A 21,847-nucleotide genomic window follows, 5' to 3' on the forward strand; every position below is an offset into this window, starting at 1 on the left:
TGGGGCGGCCGGCTAGTGTAAGGTCCTTGGCGATCAGTTGCGCGCCGCCAAGATATTTTGCCGGCGAACTATTACCTTGGCGGAGTGATTGGAACTGCCAGAGTAGGTTGAAGCAGCGAGCACGAGTGGAGGAGCCCAACACCGCCGTGATGGAGAGCCATACATCCCGGGAGGTGGTGCAACCGACGGAGAGATACATTGCCTCATCGGAGATGGATGATATGAGCAGGGAGAGGATGGATTGGTCCTGTTGGACCCAAACAGCGAACGCAGGGTTCGCGGTGGTGGTGGACGTTGTACCGTCGGAGGCGCCGTCACCAGTGGTGGCGGCTGTAGTGAGAACAGTCAGAGGGCACGGCAAGTCACCGTCAACGTGCCTAGGAGTCCTTGACCACGGAGGAACGGAACCAGTTGGATGCGCCAAAACAAATAATTTTGTGTCGTGAGCTTAATAGACACGAAATGGTTGGCTGATGATAAGGAATTAGGAGAGGTGTCTGGAGTTTGTACAGTGGCGGCAGTCAACGCACGTTCACTGGAGTTAGTCGACATTGTTGGTTGGGAGAGAGAATTGGGATACCTATTGCTAATTGATACCAGATGAAGTGAGGATTCAGTTGTGTATTTAATATAAGATTGGTTATACAACAATACAATGGAAATAGAATATGTAACTACTCATATACATTAGGCTAGTAGTTAAAGTCAATCTAATTACAACCACATATTACTAATATCGCTAACACTCACGGATTGAGACCCGTGAGACGGTTTCACATAAGTGTTACCCTTTCAGATTTCTTTTTTTTTTTTTTTTGAAAGCTTTCAGATTTCATTGTAAAAGCTTTATCTCTCTTTCAAAAACCTTTGAAAATTTATTTATTTTTTTTTGGAATAGGGGAAGAGTATATCCTAGATCATTTAACTGATCCTAACTGTGTTCATGATGCCCAAAAGGCCAATCTCATCAATGCGCATAAGCTTTTAAATGTCAGACGGAGGGTTGTCGAATCAACTTGAGGTCCCTTGGTGTTTCCAAGCATTTCTGGCGAGAGCATCCACCACCATGTTTTGTTCCCTTGGTACGTGACTCATGTGAATCTCCCAGTCACGTCTCTTTAAAGTTCTGCATAAATCCATGAGGTTCCCAGCTGGTCCTTCTACATTCTCTGCTCCGGTGATCCTATGTATAGCTTCTTTACAATCAGTTTCAATGATAACCTTGCGATATCCTCGTTCCCAAGCCAATTTGATGCCAGTATAGATTCCCCACGTCTCTGCTTTTACTACACTACACAAACCAATCTGATTCGAGAAGGCTCCCAAGAAGGCGACGTTTTCGTCTTTGGTGCCTCCACCGCAAGCAGCTCGCCTATCCTTGTTGGTGCAACCGTCTGTATTAATTTTAATCCATCTGATGATCGGCGACTGCCACGGCTGAGCTCGGCGGTCGTCCCTCCGTTGTCTTCTTTCCAAGACCGAACTTTTTTCCAGCACAACTTCAATTTCTTCAAACTGGCGAATGAGCCAGTCGGTCTTCTCTTCGATCGTCTTCTCCACACCATTGAACACGGTATTGTTTCTCCATTTCCAAATCCACAATGCAGTGATAGCGAATCTGGCGCTCCTTCGCTTTCCCCTCTGGCCACCTCGGTTTCCTGCCAAGTTAGTTCTAACCCAAGAATTAACATTGATGGTCAAGAATGAACCAGGATTATCCAGTACGTTAACTCTCCTCCAGACCTCCGCGTCTTCTGGACAGTTCCTTATGGCATGCTCAACATCTTCATCATTTGCTTCGCACATGCTGCATCGTCCATCAGCAGTGAAGCCTCTCTTTTTTCTTTCATGGTTGCACATAATTTTACCATGTTTAACCTGCCATATAAAAGATCTAATTCTGTTAGGGACCCTAATCTTCTAGACATCATCCCAACCTTCCTCTTCCAAATTAATTCTGTCATGCAACGTGAGCTCATAGGCTGATTTTGTAGAGAACTTGTTGTCCTTTTTCACACCACATCCCAAAATGTCATTCTTTTCTTCATCGTCCAAAATCACATACACCGCCACTTGTTGTCGTTTTTCTGGGTGAAGCGCCACTCCAATTCGATCCCAGTCCCATGCTCCTGTTATGGTCCAGGCTTCGGTGGCCTTCATTCTTTCGTCATGCTTGTTAAGAGGGCCAATCATCCAGCTTCGAAGAGGTTCTTCTCCTATCCAACGATCCTCCCAAAAAAGAGTCTTTCTTCCATTCCTCACAATTCGTTTGTGCCGTTATTTAAAATTGGAGCAGCTTCGCATATCCCTTTCCAAATGTTTGATTGGCTCTTCTTTTTCTTCATGTTTGCAATGGAGGCTCCAGATTTCATATATTTACTGGATATAATTTGGGCCCAAGTGCTCTAGTTATCCTTAAGAACACGCCACCCTAATTTGGCTAGTAAGGACACGTTTAGATTCCTCATCGATTTTATCCTGAGACCTCCTTTATTTTTGGGGAGTGTACGTAACCGTGTCCCAATTTACTAAGCTTGTTTTTCTTTTTGTGCATCTCCACCCCAGATGAAATTTCTTGTGGTTTTATCAATCAGGTCACAAACACCTTTGGGGAGCAACATTGTTTGCATGGCGTAAGAGGGGATCGCATTGAGAACCGACTGGGCCAGCACCTGCCTTCCGGCTAAGCTTAAGAATCTAGTCATCCACCCCTCCAGTCTATTTTGAACCCTGTTCATAATGTTCTTACAGTGATTCTTCCAAATTCTCCTGTGCAGAGAAGGGACCCCAAGGTATCTCCCTAGGTCGTTCGTTATAGGGAATCCAGTTATAGTTGCTATCTTGAGAGCTTCGTCCCTGCCAACGTTATTCGAGAAAAAAATATTGGACTTTGATTTATTAATTTTTTGACCAGAGAACTAAAAATATTGGACTTTGATTTATTAATTTTTTGACCATAGAACTTACAGAACCTCTTGAGGCAATCCATGATGACATGGATTTGGTTTTCGTTGGCTTCCGCAAAGAGCACCATGTCATCTGCAAAGAACAGGTGAGAGATGCTCGATCCATTTGTTGCCGCCTTTATTCCCTTCCACCGGCCTTGTGTCACAGCCTCAGTAATGATGTGACCAAGGCGTTCGATACATAGGACAAAGAGATACGGTGAAATAGAATCCCCTTGTCTAACCCCTCTCTCTGGCTTGAATCTGTCAAGCTTCTTGCCATCCCAAAGAATAGACATACCTGATGTTGTCACACATTGCATGATATTCCTTACCCAAACATTGTTGAAGCCAGTTTCCCGAAGGGTCGAGTGAATAAAACCCCAGTCTAGTTGGTCGTACGCTTTTTCTAAATCGATCTAACGATCTTTAAAACCATATATCCTGGGGTGCGTTTGTCCGTTCGGATAGTATGTAGAATCTCTTAATAAATCACTATGTTGTCAGTGTTTTGTCTTTCTGAAACAAAACTACTTTGGTTGGGGCTAATAAGATCGGCCATAATGAACTTCATTCTATTAGTCATGACTTTTGTGATTAATTTATAAGCTACGTTGCATAGGCTTATGGGCCACAACTGCGTAACTCTTTCGAGATTTTGCACTTTAGGAATGAGAACAATATTTGTCTCATTGAGCCCATCAGGAAATATGCCATTTTCCATAAAGGTTGCCACTAACTTGTACATGCAGTCGCCCACGATGCTCCAGGATTTTTGGTAAAAATGGCGTGAAACCCATCCGAGCCTGGTGCCTTGAGGGGTCCCATGGCAATTAGCGCATCCTTCACCCTGTCTTTTGTCACCTTGCTGTTTAGAAGATTCCAAAGACCCTCCTCCAGTCTGGGAAACATACTTGTGATATTTTCAGAATTGGACATCACGTCCTCCCGCGAGTAGAGATTGATGAAATAATTTTAGACTAAGGCCTCAACTTGATCCTTATTCTGTAACCGTTCATCGTTGTCATTTTTAAGACCATGAATTCTATTCTTGGCACGGCGGACCATTGTTGCGGCGTGGTAGAATTTCATGTTCAAATCACCCGAGCAAATCCAATCTTCCTTGGACTTTTGGTACCATTTTATCTCTTCTTGATGAAGAGTTTCCTCCAAATCCAAACGCAACTTTCTTTCGAGACGAATGAGCCCGTTGAAGGGTTGATTACTTAAGCAATTTTGAATTCCATCAAGTCTTGCCATTAGTCTATTTTTTCTCCTTTCAATATTGCCAAAGTCAGTTTTAATCCAATCCACAAATCTCGTCTGCATATTAGAAATATTATCCAGCATGTTTTTTTTCGTATCCCATGTAGTGCTGACCACCTTAGAGAAATCCTTGTGACTAAGCCATGCTGCTTGAAACTGGAAAGGAAAAGCCCTCCCATTTTTAGCGTTGCTCGTGGTGTCAATAAGGATGGGCGAGTGGTCAGAGCAGAAACGTGCCAAATGAGAAACATTGGTACCTGGGTGTCGCGAAATCCAACTAAGGTTGCACAACGCGCGGTCGAGTCTGGCCCCCGTGAAGGTATTCTTTTCTCTTCCTCGCGTCCAAGTGAACCTGGCACCAAAAAGACCTAAGTCAATTAATCCTTCCTTAAAAATCCATTGACGCATACCTGCACATCTATGGTTTTAGAAGTTATCCATGTTGGTCACATCCTCCATGCAAGTGACTGCATTATAATCTCCCACAGAGAGCCATCCTCCGTCCATACAAAAGTTATCGTTAGATAAGCCTTCCCAGAGCTTATTTCTAAGATTGTGAGCAGGGCTCCCATAAACAAAAGAAACTAACCCTAACTGGTTGCCTCCCTAGCTGATTTTAGTAAGGACAAATTGGGGGCCTAACTGGTTGCCTCCTTAGCTAATTTTAGTTAGGACAAATTGGGAGTTAGTAGTTATGATATCCACAATAATATTGTTTTTCCATAAAATCCAGATACCCCCGCTAAAGCCCACAACTTCAACTCTCATCCAATTATCAAAACCAAAGCTTTTGCAAGCTTTGTCCGCAGACCCTCCCGAGATTCTCGGTTCCATTAGGCCTACAATATCCGCTTTAACTTTTTTAACAAGAAAGAGGAGCGCACGTCTGAAACCACTCGACGCGGCTCCTTGGCAGTTCCAACTAAGAATCTTCATAGGAAACAGAACAAACAGAAGCAAACCCCAAGAAACCGAGATAAAACACACAAGGAACGTTACTGGAGAGCAACGCCTAAGCCAGTCGATGTCTGGCCTCCCTCAAGAATCACATCACACATGGGATCAACAGGGTCGATCAGTACCGCCAAGATGCTCGCATTGGGAGGGTCTTGGTGGTGTTCTCCTGCTTCATTGTTGAGCTGGATTTCCTCCATGGTTTCCTCTTCGTCAGATATCATGGTTCTAATTATCCGATTCCCATTTGCAAGATCTCTCACCACCGTATGGCTCTCAGTCTCCGCAGCTTGTATCGATTGTCTCTTTTCCTTCGCTGTGCTCGTGCTTCCTTCAGGCTTGTTATTAGAAGTCTTTTTGCCCGTGTTTGCGTGATAAGTTCCTGACTTGTCATTTAAAATTTGGGTTTCAGAAATTTGGACTTGAGGCCTTTTTCCCTTCCCAGATAGTATGGCTCCTGTAAGCCCATCAGGCCTTTCCCAGTTTTGCTCCTCTTCTTGGTCTTCCCCTTATATTTCCTCATTGATTTCCAAAGCTCCATATCTGGAATTGTTCCATATAGTAAATCCTTCCTTATTGAAGGCATTTCCATTATTCCCATGATTTGCTCCTTTTTTCCTTGTAGAACTCTCATTCCTTCCTGCATTAGCCTTTCTATGATTACTCTTATCCTCCTTTCTTTGGTAATTTCTTGCTTTTCTTTGTGTTATCATCCAGGTATCATATCTGTTCTCATATGACCGTTGCATGCCCTGGTTTCTCGCGATTCTGTCTCTTTCTTTCCATACTGGTTCTCCTATCTACTCCGATGAGCTGCCATTCTCGTTTACCGGAGCTCCACCGTTTTTTGCCGGCGATTCATTCTCAGCTTGAATATCTGCCAATTTGCATGCTTCCTTTCTGTGCCCCACCATCCCACACTTGAAACACACGAGGTGAAGGCCTTCATACTCAACAATTCTGTGTTTATTCCTTAACTTGAATCTTGCGATGAGTGGCTTAGTGACATCCACCTCCACGCAAATTCTAGCAAACAATCCTCGTGAAGCCATACTCGTTGTGTGATCAACCTTAACAGCAGTCCCTACCTTATCTCCCAGCTTCATTAAGAAATCATAGTCATAATACTCGATGGGGAGACAAGGAATTCTAACCCAAACCAGAAGCCTTTACGTCTCGTCTCTCATGGGGTCGAAATCCGGCTCCCAATCCTTAACCGCTAGGTAATAGTCAAGCACCGTCCACGGTCCTTCAAGTCTCGCGTGTTCGTAGTCTGCTACCGATGCAAATCGAACAAGATAATAACCGTTTTGGATAGCTATTAGATCCATTCCGGATTTTGGGTTCCAGATGGTTCTCAAGCGTCTCAGGAGGTAGTTATACCCCACGGTTTTTCCAAGAAGTAGGGTGTTCTCCCAGTGTCTCCTCATCCTTCTCTTCTCCTCCTTTGTCAATTTTATTACTGGGCAGGTAGGGTCATCATCTTCCTGTTCTCCGGCTTCATTATCTGAGATATCATATGTGGTAGCTTCCTTGTCCTTTAGGCCAGTCAGGGCACTCCTGAAGGAGATCGCCGGTCTCGCTTGGTTTTGGTCATCCTGTTTGTTCGCTTCCTCTGTCACTTTTTTGTTTGCAAACGTCTCCAAATTCTGCCCCTCAGCATCCATCTCCATTGGGTCAGACTCTCTCTCCGATATTCCTCTCTTCGTTTTCTTCTTGCTGCGTTGGAGGAGATCAGTCTCCCCCGTGGTATCGCCGGACGGTTGGAGGTTTTCCGGTGAGTTAGAGAGCATCGTGTACTATCTTCACCAGTAGTGGCGGCGATGGTGAGAATAGTCAGAGGGCACGGCAAGTCACCGTCGATGTGCCTAGGAGTCCTTAACCACGGAGGAACGGAACCAGTTGGGTGCGCCAAAATAAATAATTTTGGGTCGGCACGTCGCCGCCGGTGTACTCCTCCGATTGTGTCATCATCGTGGCATCCGCTGTCGCATGTGAGGAAGCCCGGTGTCCGAATACCAAGCGTCGATTGCAGCCGCTGCACCATCATCGCTGGTCACTGCCACGTTGGCCTGAGCCAGAGGCTGTCCAGAATACCGCTTGAAGTAGTAAATTGTCGTGTGACCGTGGGATCGGTAGATTTGGCAGCGAGGCGTTCCTCTACGACCACGGCCCTAACCACCGTGCCCGTGCTGACGTCCGCGACCTTGACCACCGTGAGACTGCCGGTTTCCAGAGGCCGCCATCTCCGTTCTGCTGGCGACCACGACCGGCGATCATCACCGTGGGAGACCTGCTAGAGAACGCATCACCACCCGACGGAAAATCATCGGCAAAAATGAATTGCTAAGCCTGTAAAAAGTTTGATAATTGCGGGATGGATACGGGAGTACCTGAAACGGCGAGAGACACCGCCATGGCGCAGAATTCCGATCAGAGTCCCCGAAACACGTACAAGTTTTGTTCATCAAGGGATATGGGGCGGCCGACTAGTTCAAGGTCCTCAACGATCAATTGCGCCCTGCCAAGATATTTCGCCGGCGAACTATTACCTTGGTGGAGTGATTGGAACTGCCCGAGTAGGTTGAAGCAGCGAGCACGAGTGGAGGAGCCCAACACCGCCGTGATGGAGAGCCATACATCCCGAGAGGAGGTGCAACCGACGGCAAGATACATCACCTCATCGGAGAGCGATGATATGAGCAGGGAGAGGATGGATTGGTCCTGTTGGACCTAAACAGCGAACGCAGGGTTCGCGGTGGTGGTGGACGTTGTACCGTCGGAGGCGCCGTCACTGGTGGTGAGAACAGTCAGAGGGCACGACAAGTCACCGTCGACATGCCTAGGAGTGCTTAACCACGGAGGAACGGAACCAGTTGGGTGCGCCAAAACAAATAATTTCGTGTTGTGAGCTTAATAGACACCAAATGGTTGGCTGATGATAGGGAATTAGGAGAGGTGGCCGGAGTGTGTACGGTGGCGGCAGTCACCATACGTTCACTGGAGTTAGTCGACATTATTGGTAGGGAGTGAGAATTGGGATACCTATTGCTAATTGATACCAGATGAAGTGAGGATTCAGTTGTGTATTCAATATAAGATTGGTAATACAACAATACAATGGAAATAGAATACGTAACTACTCCTATACATTAGGCTAGTAGTTAAAGTCAATCTAATTACAACCGCATATTACTAATATCTCTAACACTCACGGATTGAGACCTGTGAGACGATTTCACATAAGTGTTACCCTTTCAGATTTCTTTTTTTTTTTTTTGAAAGTTTTGAGATTTCATTGTAAAAGCTTTATCTCTCCTTCAAAAACCTTTTTTTTTTTTTTTTTGAAAAGCAAAAAATCCCAAAACCACCATCTCCGTCCGAAACCATTATCACCAATTTGCAGAGATACCCACATGTGGTGTACTTTTTGGTAATAAGCCACAAGTATATATACTTCATCTTCGTCTTCTTTCCGCCGCGTTATCTCCTTCAGCGTTCTGCCCTTTCATCAATCATCGAAACCCTAACCCTCAGTCTCTCTCCCTCTCTGTTATTCAGTCATTCACATCCTTATCTCTTTCATTCTCTAGTCTACCTTATCTTTATACATACAAAAACGACTCCTGTCCTTGCGCTCAAGCGAAGCGTTCATTTGTCGACTTTCTCCTGGATACGCTAAGCCTACAGATCTTTATTGGGAATTTGCTGAGCTAAAAAAGAAACAAAGAAAATCGAATTGTCCGGCCTTAAACTACTCAATATTACAGTATTTCAGTCGCTAGGTTTATAGGAATATTATAAATAAGAGAAAAATCTAATTCATTTTCCGATTATCGTTGCTGGGTTTTGACGAAAGGTTGGATTTTGATATTGATCTTGTTGATTTCCGTTTGTTTATTGAATCTGAAAGTTTGCATTGCAGTCCCAGAATCTTGAATTTTACGTTACTGTTCCTGTGTTTCTTCAGCTCGTGAGTTTTGAGTTTTGGATTAGGAAATGGTGGGAGGTGGGAACAGGAAGGACGATGGGTCGTTTGTGGTGACCAATTCCAATGTTTTTGCGGCGCTTGATAGTTTGAGGAAGAAGAAGAAGTCTGATAAAGAGAAGGGGTCTTCCAAGAAGAAGACAACAGCCGAGGCTGCTAAGGAGTCACAAATAATCTGGTCTCCAACTCCATTGAAGGTGAAATCATGGGCTGATGTTGATGATGATGACGATTACTTTGCTACTACAGAGCCTCCTCAATCATCATGGGCTCTTAATCTACCTGAAAAGAAATCCGAGCCTGTAGAGGTATCTGTCTAAATAACCTTTAGTTGGTTCTTTAAGTCTTGTATGTATGTATATAACAATGTAATTCTTGGATCTTATTCATATACTGGGCATGGAGATATTTCTGAATCATCTAATATTGCTCATTACCATTGATGCACAGAAGTTATATGAAATAGCCATTGAATCATAATACTCAGTAAGAAAATGGCTGTATCTATTCTTTGATGGAAGCTATCATTTTTCAATGAATTTAGTTCCTCTACTATTCTGGCTTAGGACTTTTTGCTTTGCATAATGTATAATAATGGACTATACCTGACAAATATAGTTGATAAAATCTGTGCAAATGGGTCCTGTGATTCTACTAAAAGAGGGGATTTGGTAATTTTTACAGTATTTTGCCGAACCTATTTGTACATGTACACCTCTTAAGCATCCCCACTGAATTCCCTATTGTAGTAGATTGTGAGCTCTTACTCTCGGGTTTGCAGATTGTGTCTAGCTCATGTATATTGTGATGAACTGGTGATTTGGGCCATTTGTTCTTGGGCCTGCGTTGCTCGTTTAGGTCTTGGACAGTCCATCCTTTGCCTTTCCTGTATGCTTGTTGGGCATATCTCAGCAGTATCATCTTGGCCAGAGTAGCCTCGTTTGGCTTGGCTTAGGTCTGTTCTTAATAGGCTTGCAAACTTATGAAACAGGTTAACAAGCAGAAATGAAAGACACATTTAGTCAAAATGTGATAAGAATGAAACATCAACAGTTTCACCAAACAAGGACTATGGCAAAGGGCCACACTATTTAGTATGATGAATTTTCTGAAGGGATATTTTATTGGAGAGATTTGCTTATGATGTCTCATTTCTTCAACTTCATAATTGCTTTTAGTATACTCCATTAGAATAAAATTATTGCTTCCGCATATAGAAGGTTCTTATTATTATTCTTTTCTGTAATATGTGAATACAGAGTAACTTGAATTGTGGAGGAACTTTTTTATAATGTCAAATAATTGGGATGGCGAAGTGTACAAAAATCCATGTATAATATGCTTTTTAAGGTTATTTCTTTAAAGGTTGACATGGATTGCATATGATTGCTTTGTTATATGATTGGGTTGGCTTTATGGTTTTGGATTAATATATTATTCCTAGTTACAAGTCAAAGATTTTGCTAAAACCTTTTTGAATTCAGAATTTTCCATTTCAATTTTCCTCCTCCTAGAGGGGGAACAGTGTGTGTTAATAATGATTCATTTGAAGAGAAATTTTGCCTGATAGAGAATATGATGTTGCAGGAAAGTGAGAGTGAAGAAGATCTACTTGGTGAAGGTGATGATGATGTTGAGGAGGAACATGACCATGACCATGAGCCCGAGGTTCCTGAGCATTCTGAGCCTGTGCTGAGCGAGGCTGTAGTAACTTCACCAGCACCTAAAGAGGCAGAGCGGCAACTATCAAAGAAGGAGAGAAGGAAGAAGGAACTTGCAGAACTGGAAGCACTTTTAGCTGATTTTGGTGTTTCACAGAATGAGAAGGTTGCTGAGGAACCATCCGGTAATTACATACTACTCTGTATTTCACTTTTCTCATCACTCTCAGCTGGATATCATGCGTCCCCACACCCATCCCCTCTCCCTAGTGATGGGTATAGTTGGTTGTCTAGAGGCCCATTGTAGTAGTTACCATCTCCTTAATGTCAAGGGCCTGTCCTCTCATATATTCTCATTCTAAATCTTTATTATTGGCTTCAAAACTTGTTATCTTGATAATATTTGTTTCTTCAGAGAATTACTCAGTAGAGGAGCTGGAAGAATTTTGATTGCGACTGCTTACAAGCAAAGTGACTTAACATTGCCGTATTATGATTTATATTTTGACTTTGAATGAACATCCTGTTTGAAATTTCAGATGCTGCACAAGAGAAGAAAGACGGGCAACAAGATGGTGAGTTGGAAAAGAAGGATGGTGGAGCTGCAGAGTCTAAAAGTGCAAAGAAGAAGAAAAAGAAGGATAAATCTTTGAAGGAGGTGAAGGAATCACAAGACCAGCCTAATAACAGCTTAGATGCCCCTAATGCACCGGAGGACCATGCAGAGACTGAGCAAGCAGAAGAAGAATCTGCTGTAAACGTGAAAGAAAAACTTAAGAAGGTGGCTTCTGCAAAGAAGAAGAAATCTAGTAAAGATACGGATGCAGCTGCTAAAGCTGCTGCCATGGAGGCAGCTGCAAGGAATGCAAGACTTGCTGCAGCTAAGAAGAAAGAGAAGAGCCATTACAACCAGCAGCCAACGAGGTAAACTGTAACCCATAACCAGCAGCCACTGATGAAATCCAATTCTCTGGGTACTACTGTCTGTAGAGGATTGGTAATATTTCATTGTTCATTTTGCTGATGCGCAATAAGGTTTGAGTGCAAGGCTCTGGTTTTTTGTCGACAGTCTAGATTAGGAGGTTAAAGTGTTTTGCTAGACAGTTTTGTTCAAACTTTAACATTGTGGTACTTGATGTGTATCATAGTAGCACTTTCTTTTCTAGTATATGTCAATTTTGGTTTGAATGCATGGGCCTTTTATTTTATTCACTTCTCATTTTCTCAAAAAGTGTCAAAGGTGAAGTAGTTCTATAAGAGATATTGATTGCATTTTGTTGTCTTGGTGTAAGAATTAGCCATTAGTACAAGTCTGGAGAATGATTTTATTACATACTGATACGATTCCATGGTTGGAGTGAAGCTCTGATCTCAATGCATCATTTATACACTCACAAATACTCAATATAATGTCACAGATTCACACTAACTAATTCACCAATGTGCCAATCAGAATGCACCATTTCTACACTCACAAATACACGGTTAATTTTAATACTCACCATGTCCAATTCACATACACTTCAACTGCACAGAATTATTTACAGCAAATGCACACGGCGTTAGCAATTACAGATTTTATACATCAAGGAAATATCATTTTTAGCTATATAATCATCTCTTAGCCAGATGCACACAATTAAAATCCAGCTCACATGCACAGAAACTAATTCAAAATCTATGTCTACAAATTCACATTGACACACACAAATCAAATCATACAACTATAACACATGCACAAGTTGCTATGTTATAAAAAATATTTCTTACCACAATATTTGTAGCATAAAATAAACTATAAACACTACAAAATTAAAAGTAAATTACTTTGTTTATTTGTCTATGGCCACAAATGCTACATGTCACAAACAAATATACACAGTTACACACAAAGAACTATCTTACATGCACAAGTCGCATTATCCACCTTTAACCTACGAATGCACAAACTCATCATGCACAGATGCATCCACACACTACTCCCTTATTGCTTCGGCTCATCACTTATCTATTCAATAAATCACAATCCTACTTTAGTTTCAATGTTTTATTTATGCTACCTAAACACCCTACACTACGGCTTATGCAATCTCAGTAGCTTTTGCACCCACGAATCAGCTTAACTAGCCTATACACGCACAGAACAATCACATATCCATGCACTAAAAAAAAAAAAAGGCAATAAACATACCTATTTTATTCGCTACGCCATGGTGTTGCGTCGGCCATTGCTTCAGATGGGGATCAGTCGTCCGGCCGGCAAGAGAAATTCTCCTTTGGGGGTTTCCTCTCGACTATACAGAAACATTTCCTACTAACCACCTCACCGGGGATCAAACCCTTGACATTTCCCCTTGACATTCCATTTGAAATAGTCACTTCGTGCTACTAGACCACAAGTTCATTAACTTATATTATATGTATTTTATTATTGAACATTTAACATCTTTTGTTTTTATTGAAACAATATAATTATGTTCGTTAACAAAAATCTTATTAGGTGTACTGTAGTGCTTTATTATTAATTGTCAAATTAGAAAGTGAAAAATAAGGCAAAGTTACTTGATAAAAAAATACTAATTGACATGAAATAATGAAACGATGTAGTAAGTTAGATGTCAAATGTCATATTAGATGTTGATTGAATAATTAATTAATTATTGCAACGTGTTTTGTCCTGAGACGCTTGAAGAATCTTTTCCATTTTTGATTATGTATGGAAAGATAGAAATAAAATCACCACAATTTTAGGTATTCACTTAAACTTGTTAGGTCTAGGTGCTTTTCTTCTAGTGTTCAAGTCCCTTTATTTTGGAGGTGTATATGATACCTGGGCCCAGGAGGGGGAAGTAATTGTTATACAATTATATAATGTTTTATTGTTGATATTGAAACTTTTTACAATGTTGTATACTTTATAATGTTATACTTTGTGTTTTGTAATGTACATATAAGTGCTGATAACGTGGTGGTTAGAGCATCTGATAATGTATTGTGATTATTTGTTATTAGCTCTTAGTCATCTTTAGAGAAACGATCGAATTCGTTATGGAAACAATACAAAGGAAAAGGGGAAAGAAATAGCAACAATAGAGAGACAAAAATGAAACTCATTCATTCCATCAATATTCTTCATCCTCAACCCTACAAATAAGTATACAACATACATATATATATATATATATATATATATATATATATATATATATATATATATATATATAGAGAGAGAGAGAGAGAGAGAGAGAGAGAGATAATAATAATAATAATAATAATAACAACAACAACAACATTAATGCTAACCGTTACAACTATTATGAATTAAATGCCCATAATATCCATCATAATAATATATTTATAACAATACTTTGCGTCTTTGTGTTTTGTAATGTACATATAAGGAGAGTACATCATTACAAAATTTTCGTATTGTTTTTTTTTTTTATTACTATTAATCCATCAACTTTTGTGACATTTTTAAATATAATTTTCAACTATCGTTTTTATTATTATTAGTCCATCAAATTTGTATTTTTACCACTTTTAGTCATTTTCATGGGTTTTTCAATCAAACATCACTCAAAATTAAATGTACATAAAATTGATGTTTTATTGAAAAATTTATTGAAAGGATTAAAAATTGTAAAAAGAAAAAATCAAAGTTTTGTAAATTCATCCTTCTTTAGCTCAATTTATCGAGATGGTTGTACGATCATCGCAATAATTGTACGCGAAATATAATATTAAGAACAAAAGAATAAAAGAAGAGAGAAATGATGAACTCAAATGTAAGAACTCCAAAAAAAAAAAAAAAAAAAAAAAAAAAAAAAAAAACCTTATTATCAATGAATAAATAAAAAGATGAAAAGATAATCATGTATACATATCCAAAAATAATCCTTTCATATCCCATCATAAATAAGAAGATGAAAAGGTGGCAAAGGAAATGTCATAGAATAATAGTCATCAAAATATAAATAAATAAATAAATATAAATATAAATATAAATATATATATATATATATATATATATATATATATATATATATATATAACAAAAAGTTGATAAACTAATACCGAGTACTAGCAATAAAATAATAGTCAACAATTATAAATGAAAATAGTATAGAGGGACCAAATTGGAAAAATAATCTTATTATACTGGTAGGAAAAATTACTATTTTGGTCCCTTAATTGTTTTACAACTGTTAATATAGTACATAGTTTTCTTTTTTAACTAATTTGACTCTTAAATTGTTTAAATTTCGTCAATTAAACTCCTCCAATTGACTAAAATCATGATTTTTCTATTGTTGAAATTTTGTCAATTTAATTGATAAAATTTTATACAATTTAATGATTAAATTAGTTAAAATTGAAAATTAAGAAATACATTAACAATGAGGGATCAAAATGGTAATTCTCCTCATATTATTTTGCTATTATTGGAAATTGGAATTGGAATTGGAATTGGAACGCAACAAATGGAGGTGGCAGTTGGCAGACAGAGTAGAGACGTAACGCGCGCGCAGTGGAGAGTGGAGACTGGAGAGGCGACAAAAGAGAGATAACCGTCTTTGCCATCATGAGATCGTCACATTTCTTGGTTTCAGGCTACTCTCAAAACCAGCTTTCTTCACTCTCAAGCCATTTTTGCCAAAAGTAGGGTTTCCGAAGCTCGCAGGCAGCCTAGATCGCTCTCCTCCAGGTTTCTCACGATCTGTTTCTTCTTTTTCCCGATCACCTGTCCCCGCCTGTACCTGTGATGCTATGATTTTTCGCATTTTATCGATCACTTTAACAATTCTCGTAATTCTTTCAATTATTCTTTCTGCTTTATCTGTGATTAAACTATTTTTAATCGTTGTTTCGTTTGATTTTCAATTTCACGTAACCGTCTCCGTTATTATTAGAGTATTACTATCGATTCCTCGTCTTTTCGTCCGCGCTCTGTTCCTATATGTGTGTCTATATATGTGCTTTTATCTCGGCTTGATCACCAAAACTAGTAGCTCTGTGTGCAGATTCGTGTGGTTAGTTTATTGCCTTGAAGCATCGCCGTAATCGACTAATCGGGAATTCTCTGTGTTTTAATTTCTCTGCATCTGAGTCATTAAAAGGTTGGCCTCGATAGTTATGCACGAAGGCATGATGCAAATTGTCAGTCTTCGTTTTTGTCTGTACATTTTGGTTTGCTATGTTTTCTTATTTGTCAATTGTCATTTGATGTGATAAATCATGCTTTACTGGTCTATCTTGACTTATGTTGTCTTGATTTGGTCGGGTATGTTTATGTAAAAGCCATCATGTATAAGTTTTTAAGGAGGTTCATATCTTTGCTAATGGATTTGTACCCTGACCTGCGTGCCTAGTTACTAATACTTGTCACCTATTATCATTTATCACGTGATTTGTATTTCACAATGTAAAAAATTGAAATTTAAGATGTATCTATTTAAGAAAAAAATCTGTGTCAAAGTAATTAGTGTCTTTCAAACCTTCCTCTTTGGTGTGAGTGTTTTCTGTCCAACTTCCAATCACCCATGTCACACTGTTTAGTTTGTATCTACCATACCAAAGTAGATTTGACATGCCAAGAATGCATTGTAATCAGTACTTGTATGTTGAAATCTCATGTCAATACTGCTGTGTGATATGCATCTGATATATAATAAATGATTATGAATGAATTTAGAATGTGCTTGGAGATGTTGTATGGAGTATCATGTAGCTTTAGTGCGGTCCTTAAAATGAAACCATTACATTTTAAAAACAATCCTCATTGTTCCTTTATGCTCATAATAATGTGATTATTATTTTTCAGTGCTTCAACAGCAAATTCTATATGGTCTGTAGCCATGATTCCCATGAAGGCAGGAAAATCTACTTTGAATCCACATGCTGAAGCTTATGTACCACTCTCCAAAAGAGTGTTACCCACTAAAGACAGTGCTAAGTCTCCAGGGATAGAGAATAAAGACGGAAATGAAGCTGGCTTGCTGCCGACTGGAGTTACACCAACTCAATATCAGCAGCAGTTTGCCCAAAGGACTGAACAATATTACATGCAGCACTCTCCTAGTGATGACTTTTATGGGTCATCATCTCAGGGTCAACATGAGTTTACAGATACAGAGGTTTTGGATATGGAATTTGACATTGACATGCAATACCTTCGGAGAACTTTTCGTGATATATCCGAGGAATCACTTTCTCAAGTCTATTTAGTAAACAAGTGTGACCTGGAAGAAACTGTTGACATGCTAAATCAACTTGAGGTAAATGCTTTGAATTTGTTGTACTGATACAAGTAACCGTGCTTTTTCTCTTAGATTTATTTTAAGTTTGTTTCTTTCTGTCTTGTTTTATTCCACGTGTGAGGGCAGGCATTGATTTACAATTTTTATCTGCTAATGCACTCTGTTATCTTCATGCTCGTAACATCTTATAGTGAAATCCTAAATTCCTAATGCATGATGCTCCTAATTTCAAGCTAAAAATTTATTACCTTAATAGATTCTTCTTTACTTATTTATTTGTTACAGAGTTTTACATGCTATTCACATTGAACCACAGAAAAACTATCTTTAATGAAGACTGAAATGTAGCGATGTGTAATGAAGTCTGCATGTCTAGACAAATTGGAGAAAAATAACTCTAATAAAGAAAACTGGTTATAGTAAGTCTTACCTTTTTGATTTTGCTTCACACTAGTAGAAGACAATTACATGTGAGGTATTTTGTTTGATTTTCATAACTATATTTAGACTTGCTCTTGGTCATTATTTTTGAAGAAATAGCCAAATAGTTCATTGTTTTGTCCTTATCCCTTTCTTATTTAGCTCTTTCCTGATGTATGTCTGTTGTGTTTTGGCATTGAGGTGGGGAAGGAAAGGTTACTTGTCAACATATGCTCTATTGTTTCACTGCTAGATTGTGTTTTGACTTCATATAGCTCATGGGATGTTAGATTAGATCTTCTTAATTTGACTAGGTTGGTTGTGATTGAGAGATTATTGTTATTATTATTTGAGTCTATTACTTTCATGGCAGAATACTGATGTGTGAGAGAATGCAATCGGAGAGGTTTTGTCTTTTTGATATGTCAGATTGTTCATTATTTTATAGTCGTCACCAAAAACAATGATAGCAGCTACTGGCCTCCATTTTGTCATTTCTTTTTTAGTGAATGATCAGATATTTTGATTATCTAATTGGAGATAGTTGATAATAAATTTATGCAATTTTGACATTTTGTCTGATGAAGATAGTTTGTTAATGTTTGTCTCCACATGGTTGTTCTGAAAAGCTTCCTGATTGTCTGGACATTGGTGATGAATCGGAACCTGGCCCTTCTTCGGGTGAAGCTTATAGTCAGAAACTGAAGAAGGTGAGTGATGAAAGCAGCAGCACAGTTGCTTCGTCATCAGGCTCGTCATGCTCGGAGCCTGTGAGTTAAATGTTTGTTTGGTTTGGAGATGGAAGTGTGAATTTGATCATCAAAGGTTTTTAGTTGAGAGGTGTGAGCAGTGATGTTTCAGCCCCCCATGTTGTATAGCACAATACTGCTTTGTACTTTTGGTTTTAATTCTGATCTCAAAGTGGTCTTTGCTTTATAGAGCTGAGAGATATGCACATTCAAATATCTGAATGATATAGCCCTGAATTTGGGGATAAAACACTAGTTTGATTTTGCCCATTCACCCCAGGCTGGATGCCTTCCCTGCCTGTACTGTTTCAACTAATTAATGTTCAGGCCAATATTATAATAATAAGCTATATACAAGCCAGCCAATAGATTCAATAACATATTAAATCTTATACCATTTATTTAATTTGATTTGATTGGATTAATTTATCAAGGGTTTTCCATTTTGTTTAGTTACGTTAAATGACCAAGTGTTACAGAATTTGGTAAGGATGACAGAAATTATTACAATTATCATTTTATTTTTCTTTTTAGTCCTAAAATTTAATGCAATTCCATTATATTAGCGGCATGTATGTTAAAAATAATAATAAAGAAAAATTATTCAAAAACTAGATATACATATATTTCACCATGCTATGGATTATTAGCCTAGTGTGGATGTAATTAAGGCTAAGTTTTGAAAGTGAGCCTTTTTTTCACTTTTGCACATTTTCATTTGAAATCTTAAAATTAAAAATTGTACTTGGAATATTTTATTAAAGTAAAGTAATACTTGGAATATTTTATTAAAGTAAAGTAAAAGAGAGATGTGCTATGTTATGTCACTTTGCAATCTCCCCATCCACTAATAGAGATGGATAAAGTCTAATTTATTTAGTAAATAATAAAAAGAAGTTAAAAAGCGCAAAGTGGTATATATTATTTTAAAAAAAAAAAAAAAAAATAGCTAGCAAAGGTTGGCTAGGAACGCGGTGGCCAATCCAATCCCTAAAAACAAAATAATAAAATAAAACACATCAAAAGTATAGTATTGTGATTTGTGGTTTCATCTATCATATCATTTCATTGCCTTTGTTGAAATCGATCAAACAGAGGAATTTCAAATTTAATTTACATACAGTACGTATGCATGTAGCTAGTAACATATTGAGAAGCTTCAATTGATTATTGATATATGCATGCATGCATATTCATGCACTTAACAAAACCACAATTTCTCCCTTAATTGGATTCATATATATGCATGATTCCTGCAGATACATAATATATATATATTCAAATTAAACCGGCATCTAGAATACCTACATGTAAATAAAGAAAGAGAGAGAGAGAGAGAGAAAATGGGAATGGATTATTACAGTGTGTTGATGGTGGAGAAGACAGCGACGGATGAAGACTTGAAGAAGGCTTACAGAAAGGTGGCAATGAAATGGCATCCCGACAAGAACCCCACCAACAAGCTCGAAGCTGAAGCCATGTTCAAGCAGATCTCCGAGGCCTATGAAGTCTCTCTCTCTCTCTCTCATCATTTTCAATTCTCTTCTTTTCCATCTGCATATATGCATGCATGCATGCATTTCGATCTATTTCCAACCGTAACCCAATTCCAATCCCTTAACAATAACAAAAATATATGTTGAATTGTTTCAATTCGTTGTCATTAAGAGTGTGTGCAATATAATGTTTCCATTTTCATTGATTAACATGTAGATTACAATCATGCATGTTCGATTTGGGTTTTATATGCATGATAGATGTTGAATTTTAATTACAAGTAGTATATATGTATATATGCAGGTATTGAGTAATCCACAGAGAAGGCAAGTGTATGATCAACATGGTGAAGAAGGGCTAAAACACATGCCGTCAGCGGGTTGCTCAAACGGATTGTTCAACCCTCGAAACGCAGAGGATATATTTGCAGAGTTTTTCGGAAGTAGCCCTTTCGGATTCCGAGCAGCAGGAAGTGATGGGAATGGTGGCAGCATTCCAAAGAAACCCCCTCCTGTTGAGAGCAAATTGCCTTGCACCCTTGAAGAGCTCTACTCTGGTTCAACTAGGAAGATGAAGATATCAAGAACTGTTGTTGATGCCCATGGGTGCCTCACCTCCCTCATTTTTATTTTATTACTCAAATAGCCTATTCAACTTTACTTAAAAGTCAATTCGGTTAAACTTTTAAAGATTGTAATTGAGCCCTTAAACATTTTATTTTAGAGCATTGAGACCCAAAAATCGTTTGGTGACCTGTAATTACAAGTCACTAGGATTCCGATGAATCTCTGCCATATTCTGGCCAAAAACACTAGCGAAACTGTCGCATGGGTCAGTTGGTCGCCTTCTCCTTTGCCGAAGAAGGCGACCGATTTCAATGCCTCAATGCTCTAAAATAACATGTTTAAGGACTTAATTACAACATTTGAAAGTTTAAGGCCTAATTGAGTAAAGTATAGGGACCCTATTTGACTATTTTCTATTTTATTATGAATAAATTTCACTTTTGGTCCCCTAATTATTATGCATGGATCACATTTGATGCTTGACTATTAAAATTTTTTAATTAGATGCATGACTATGTAATTTGTATTATATTTAATTTGGTCATATTGTTCAATTTTTCAGTCAAGTATTATTGGAAGTGCTTCCGGAACGGAAGAAGCAAATACAGTGCCTCTTCTGGAAAGAGTATTTCCGGCAATAGTTGAGCAGAAAATTGAACAGCAAGATCAAATGTGATACAAATTATATAGTTATGCACTTAATTAGAAAATTTTAATAGTGTGATTCATATATATATATAATAGTAAGGGGAAGAAAAGTGAAATTTTATCTTTGATTATTATTATTATTAAGCAATGTTTGTTAGTTAAACACTAGGTAGCTTACTACATACTATTGGCGTGGGTGGTGCAGAAGAATAGTACAAGAATCAGAGATATTAAGCATTGACGTAAAGCCAGGGTGGAAGAAAGGCACAAAGATCACATTTCTAGACAAAGGGAACGAGCAGCCCAGCCAGCTTCCCGCGGATCTGGTTTTCATCATCGACGAGAAGCCCCACCAAGTCTACAACAGAGATGGAAACGATCTGATGATGAATTACACGGTGACGCTAGCGGAGGCCATCGGAGGGACAACCTTAAACCTAACAACCTTGGATGGTCGGAGCTTGTCCATAGCAGTGACTCAGATGGTGAAGCCTGGGTATGAGTTTGTGGTTGAAGGAGAAGGGATGCCCATCGCTAGGGAGCCTGCAGGGAGTAGAGGCGATTTGAAGATCAAATTTGAAGTTACATTTCCCACCCAATTAACCCCACAACACCGAACTGCACTCAAGCAAGCTTTAGGAGGAGAAGGAGGAGGAGCATCAGCTGAATGCTGAATCAATAGAGTTAATGTCATATCAGGTCTTTCGAGCATAGGGGTTTAATTCTAGACTTGACTTTACTTTTATCTGTAATTCATTCGGTAACAATTTAAAAATCGAAAGACCAATGACACTAAGTTACTCCCTTAAGTGGGAGGGAGCCTCGGTGGAGGTAATATGAGCTCTTTGTGTTTCAATTGGTTAAGAAAGTAGTTATGAACAAATACTGCATTG

The 21,847-nt window shown here is 38.9% G+C and overlaps 4 protein-coding genes across 6 annotated transcripts; 3 read left to right on the forward strand and 1 right to left on the reverse strand.

The window, feature by feature from the left end:
* Positions 1-3,920: 3,920 nt before the first annotated feature.
* LOC109184303 lies at positions 3,921-5,389 on the reverse strand. The gene is made up of 3 exons (XM_019334300.1): positions 5,261-5,389; positions 4,949-5,141; positions 3,921-4,621 (listed from the first exon to the last, which is right to left on the reverse strand). The coding sequence occupies exons 1-3, from the start codon at positions 5,387-5,389 to the stop codon at positions 3,921-3,923; spliced, it is 1,023 nt and encodes a 340-aa protein (XP_019189845.1).
* Positions 5,390-8,561: 3,172 nt separating this feature from the next.
* On the forward strand, positions 8,562-12,026 carry LOC109184281 (nucleolar protein 58-like). Of its 2 annotated transcripts, none has more exons than XM_019334278.1 (4): positions 8,562-9,024; positions 9,162-9,461; positions 10,741-10,999; positions 11,354-12,026. In XM_019334278.1, the coding sequence occupies exons 2-4, from the start codon at positions 9,165-9,167 to the stop codon at positions 11,740-11,742; spliced, it is 945 nt and encodes a 314-aa protein (XP_019189823.1). In that variant the 5' UTR covers positions 8,562-9,024; positions 9,162-9,164; the 3' UTR covers positions 11,743-12,026. The 2 variants fall into 2 exon arrangements, with proteins under 2 accessions (XP_019189823.1, XP_019189822.1); XM_019334277.1 differs by having other exon boundaries at positions 8,563-9,024; positions 9,091-9,461.
* Positions 12,027-15,327: 3,301 nt separating this feature from the next.
* On the forward strand, positions 15,328-18,517 carry LOC109184399 (polyadenylate-binding protein-interacting protein 5-like). 2 transcript variants are annotated; one of them, XM_019334401.1, is made up of 3 exons: positions 15,328-15,522; positions 16,639-17,092; positions 18,110-18,517. In XM_019334401.1, the coding sequence occupies exons 2-3, from the start codon at positions 16,673-16,675 to the stop codon at positions 18,197-18,199; spliced, it is 510 nt and encodes a 169-aa protein (XP_019189946.1). In that variant the 5' UTR covers positions 15,328-15,522; positions 16,639-16,672; the 3' UTR covers positions 18,200-18,517. The 2 variants fall into 2 exon arrangements, with proteins under 2 accessions (XP_019189946.1, XP_019189945.1); XM_019334400.1 differs by having other exon boundaries at positions 15,331-15,522; positions 18,124-18,517.
* A 1,002-nt stretch (positions 18,518-19,519) lies between these two features.
* LOC109184345 (dnaJ homolog subfamily B member 4) lies at positions 19,520-21,778 on the forward strand. The gene is made up of 3 exons (XM_019334342.1): positions 19,520-19,751; positions 20,044-20,345; positions 21,160-21,778. The coding sequence occupies exons 1-3, from the start codon at positions 19,587-19,589 to the stop codon at positions 21,626-21,628; spliced, it is 936 nt and encodes a 311-aa protein (XP_019189887.1). The 5' UTR covers positions 19,520-19,586; the 3' UTR covers positions 21,629-21,778.
* The last annotated feature ends 69 nt before the right edge of the window (positions 21,779-21,847 follow it).

Source organism: Ipomoea nil, unplaced genomic scaffold, assembly GCF_001879475.1.
Source record: "Ipomoea nil cultivar Tokyo-kokei standard unplaced genomic scaffold, Asagao_1.1 scaffold1259, whole genome shotgun sequence".
Classification (NCBI taxonomy): domain Eukaryota; kingdom Viridiplantae; phylum Streptophyta; class Magnoliopsida; order Solanales; family Convolvulaceae; genus Ipomoea; species Ipomoea nil.

Bases quoted from the DNA above. Each gene is read 5' to 3' on its own strand.
- LOC109184345 (XM_019334342.1), top strand. From the start codon at position 19,587: ATGGGAATGGATTATTACAGTGTGTTGATGGTGGAGAAGACAGCGACG. The intron at 19,752-20,043 runs GTCTCTCTCTCT...GTATATATGCAG, and splicing joins AGATCTCCGAGGCCTATGAA to GTATTGAGTAATCCACAGAG. The intron at 20,346-21,159 runs GTGCCTCACCTC...TGGGTGGTGCAG, and splicing joins ACTGTTGTTGATGCCCATGG to AAGAATAGTACAAGAATCAG.
- LOC109184281 (XM_019334278.1), top strand. From the start codon at position 9,165: ATGGTGGGAGGTGGGAACAGGAAGGACGATGGGTCGTTTGTGGTGACC. The intron at 9,462-10,740 runs GTATCTGTCTAA...ATGATGTTGCAG, and splicing joins AGAAATCCGAGCCTGTAGAG to GAAAGTGAGAGTGAAGAAGA. The intron at 11,000-11,353 runs GTAATTACATAC...TTGAAATTTCAG, and splicing joins GGTTGCTGAGGAACCATCCG to ATGCTGCACAAGAGAAGAAA.
- LOC109184303 (XM_019334300.1), bottom strand. From the start codon at position 5,389: ATGATATCTGACGAAGAGGAAACCATGGAGGAAATCCAGCTCAACAAT. The intron at 5,142-5,260 runs GTGATTCTTGAG...TTTCCTATGAAG, and splicing joins CTGTTGATCCCATGTGTGAT to ATTCTTAGTTGGAACTGCCA. The intron at 4,622-4,948 runs GTATCTGGATTT...ATAGATGTGCAG, and splicing joins AGTTGTGGGCTTTAGCGGGG to GTATGCGTCAATGGATTTTT.
- LOC109184399 (XM_019334400.1), top strand. From the start codon at position 16,673: ATGATTCCCATGAAGGCAGGAAAATCTACTTTGAATCCACATGCTGAA. The intron at 17,093-18,123 runs GTAAATGCTTTG...TGTTCTGAAAAG, and splicing joins ACATGCTAAATCAACTTGAG to CTTCCTGATTGTCTGGACAT.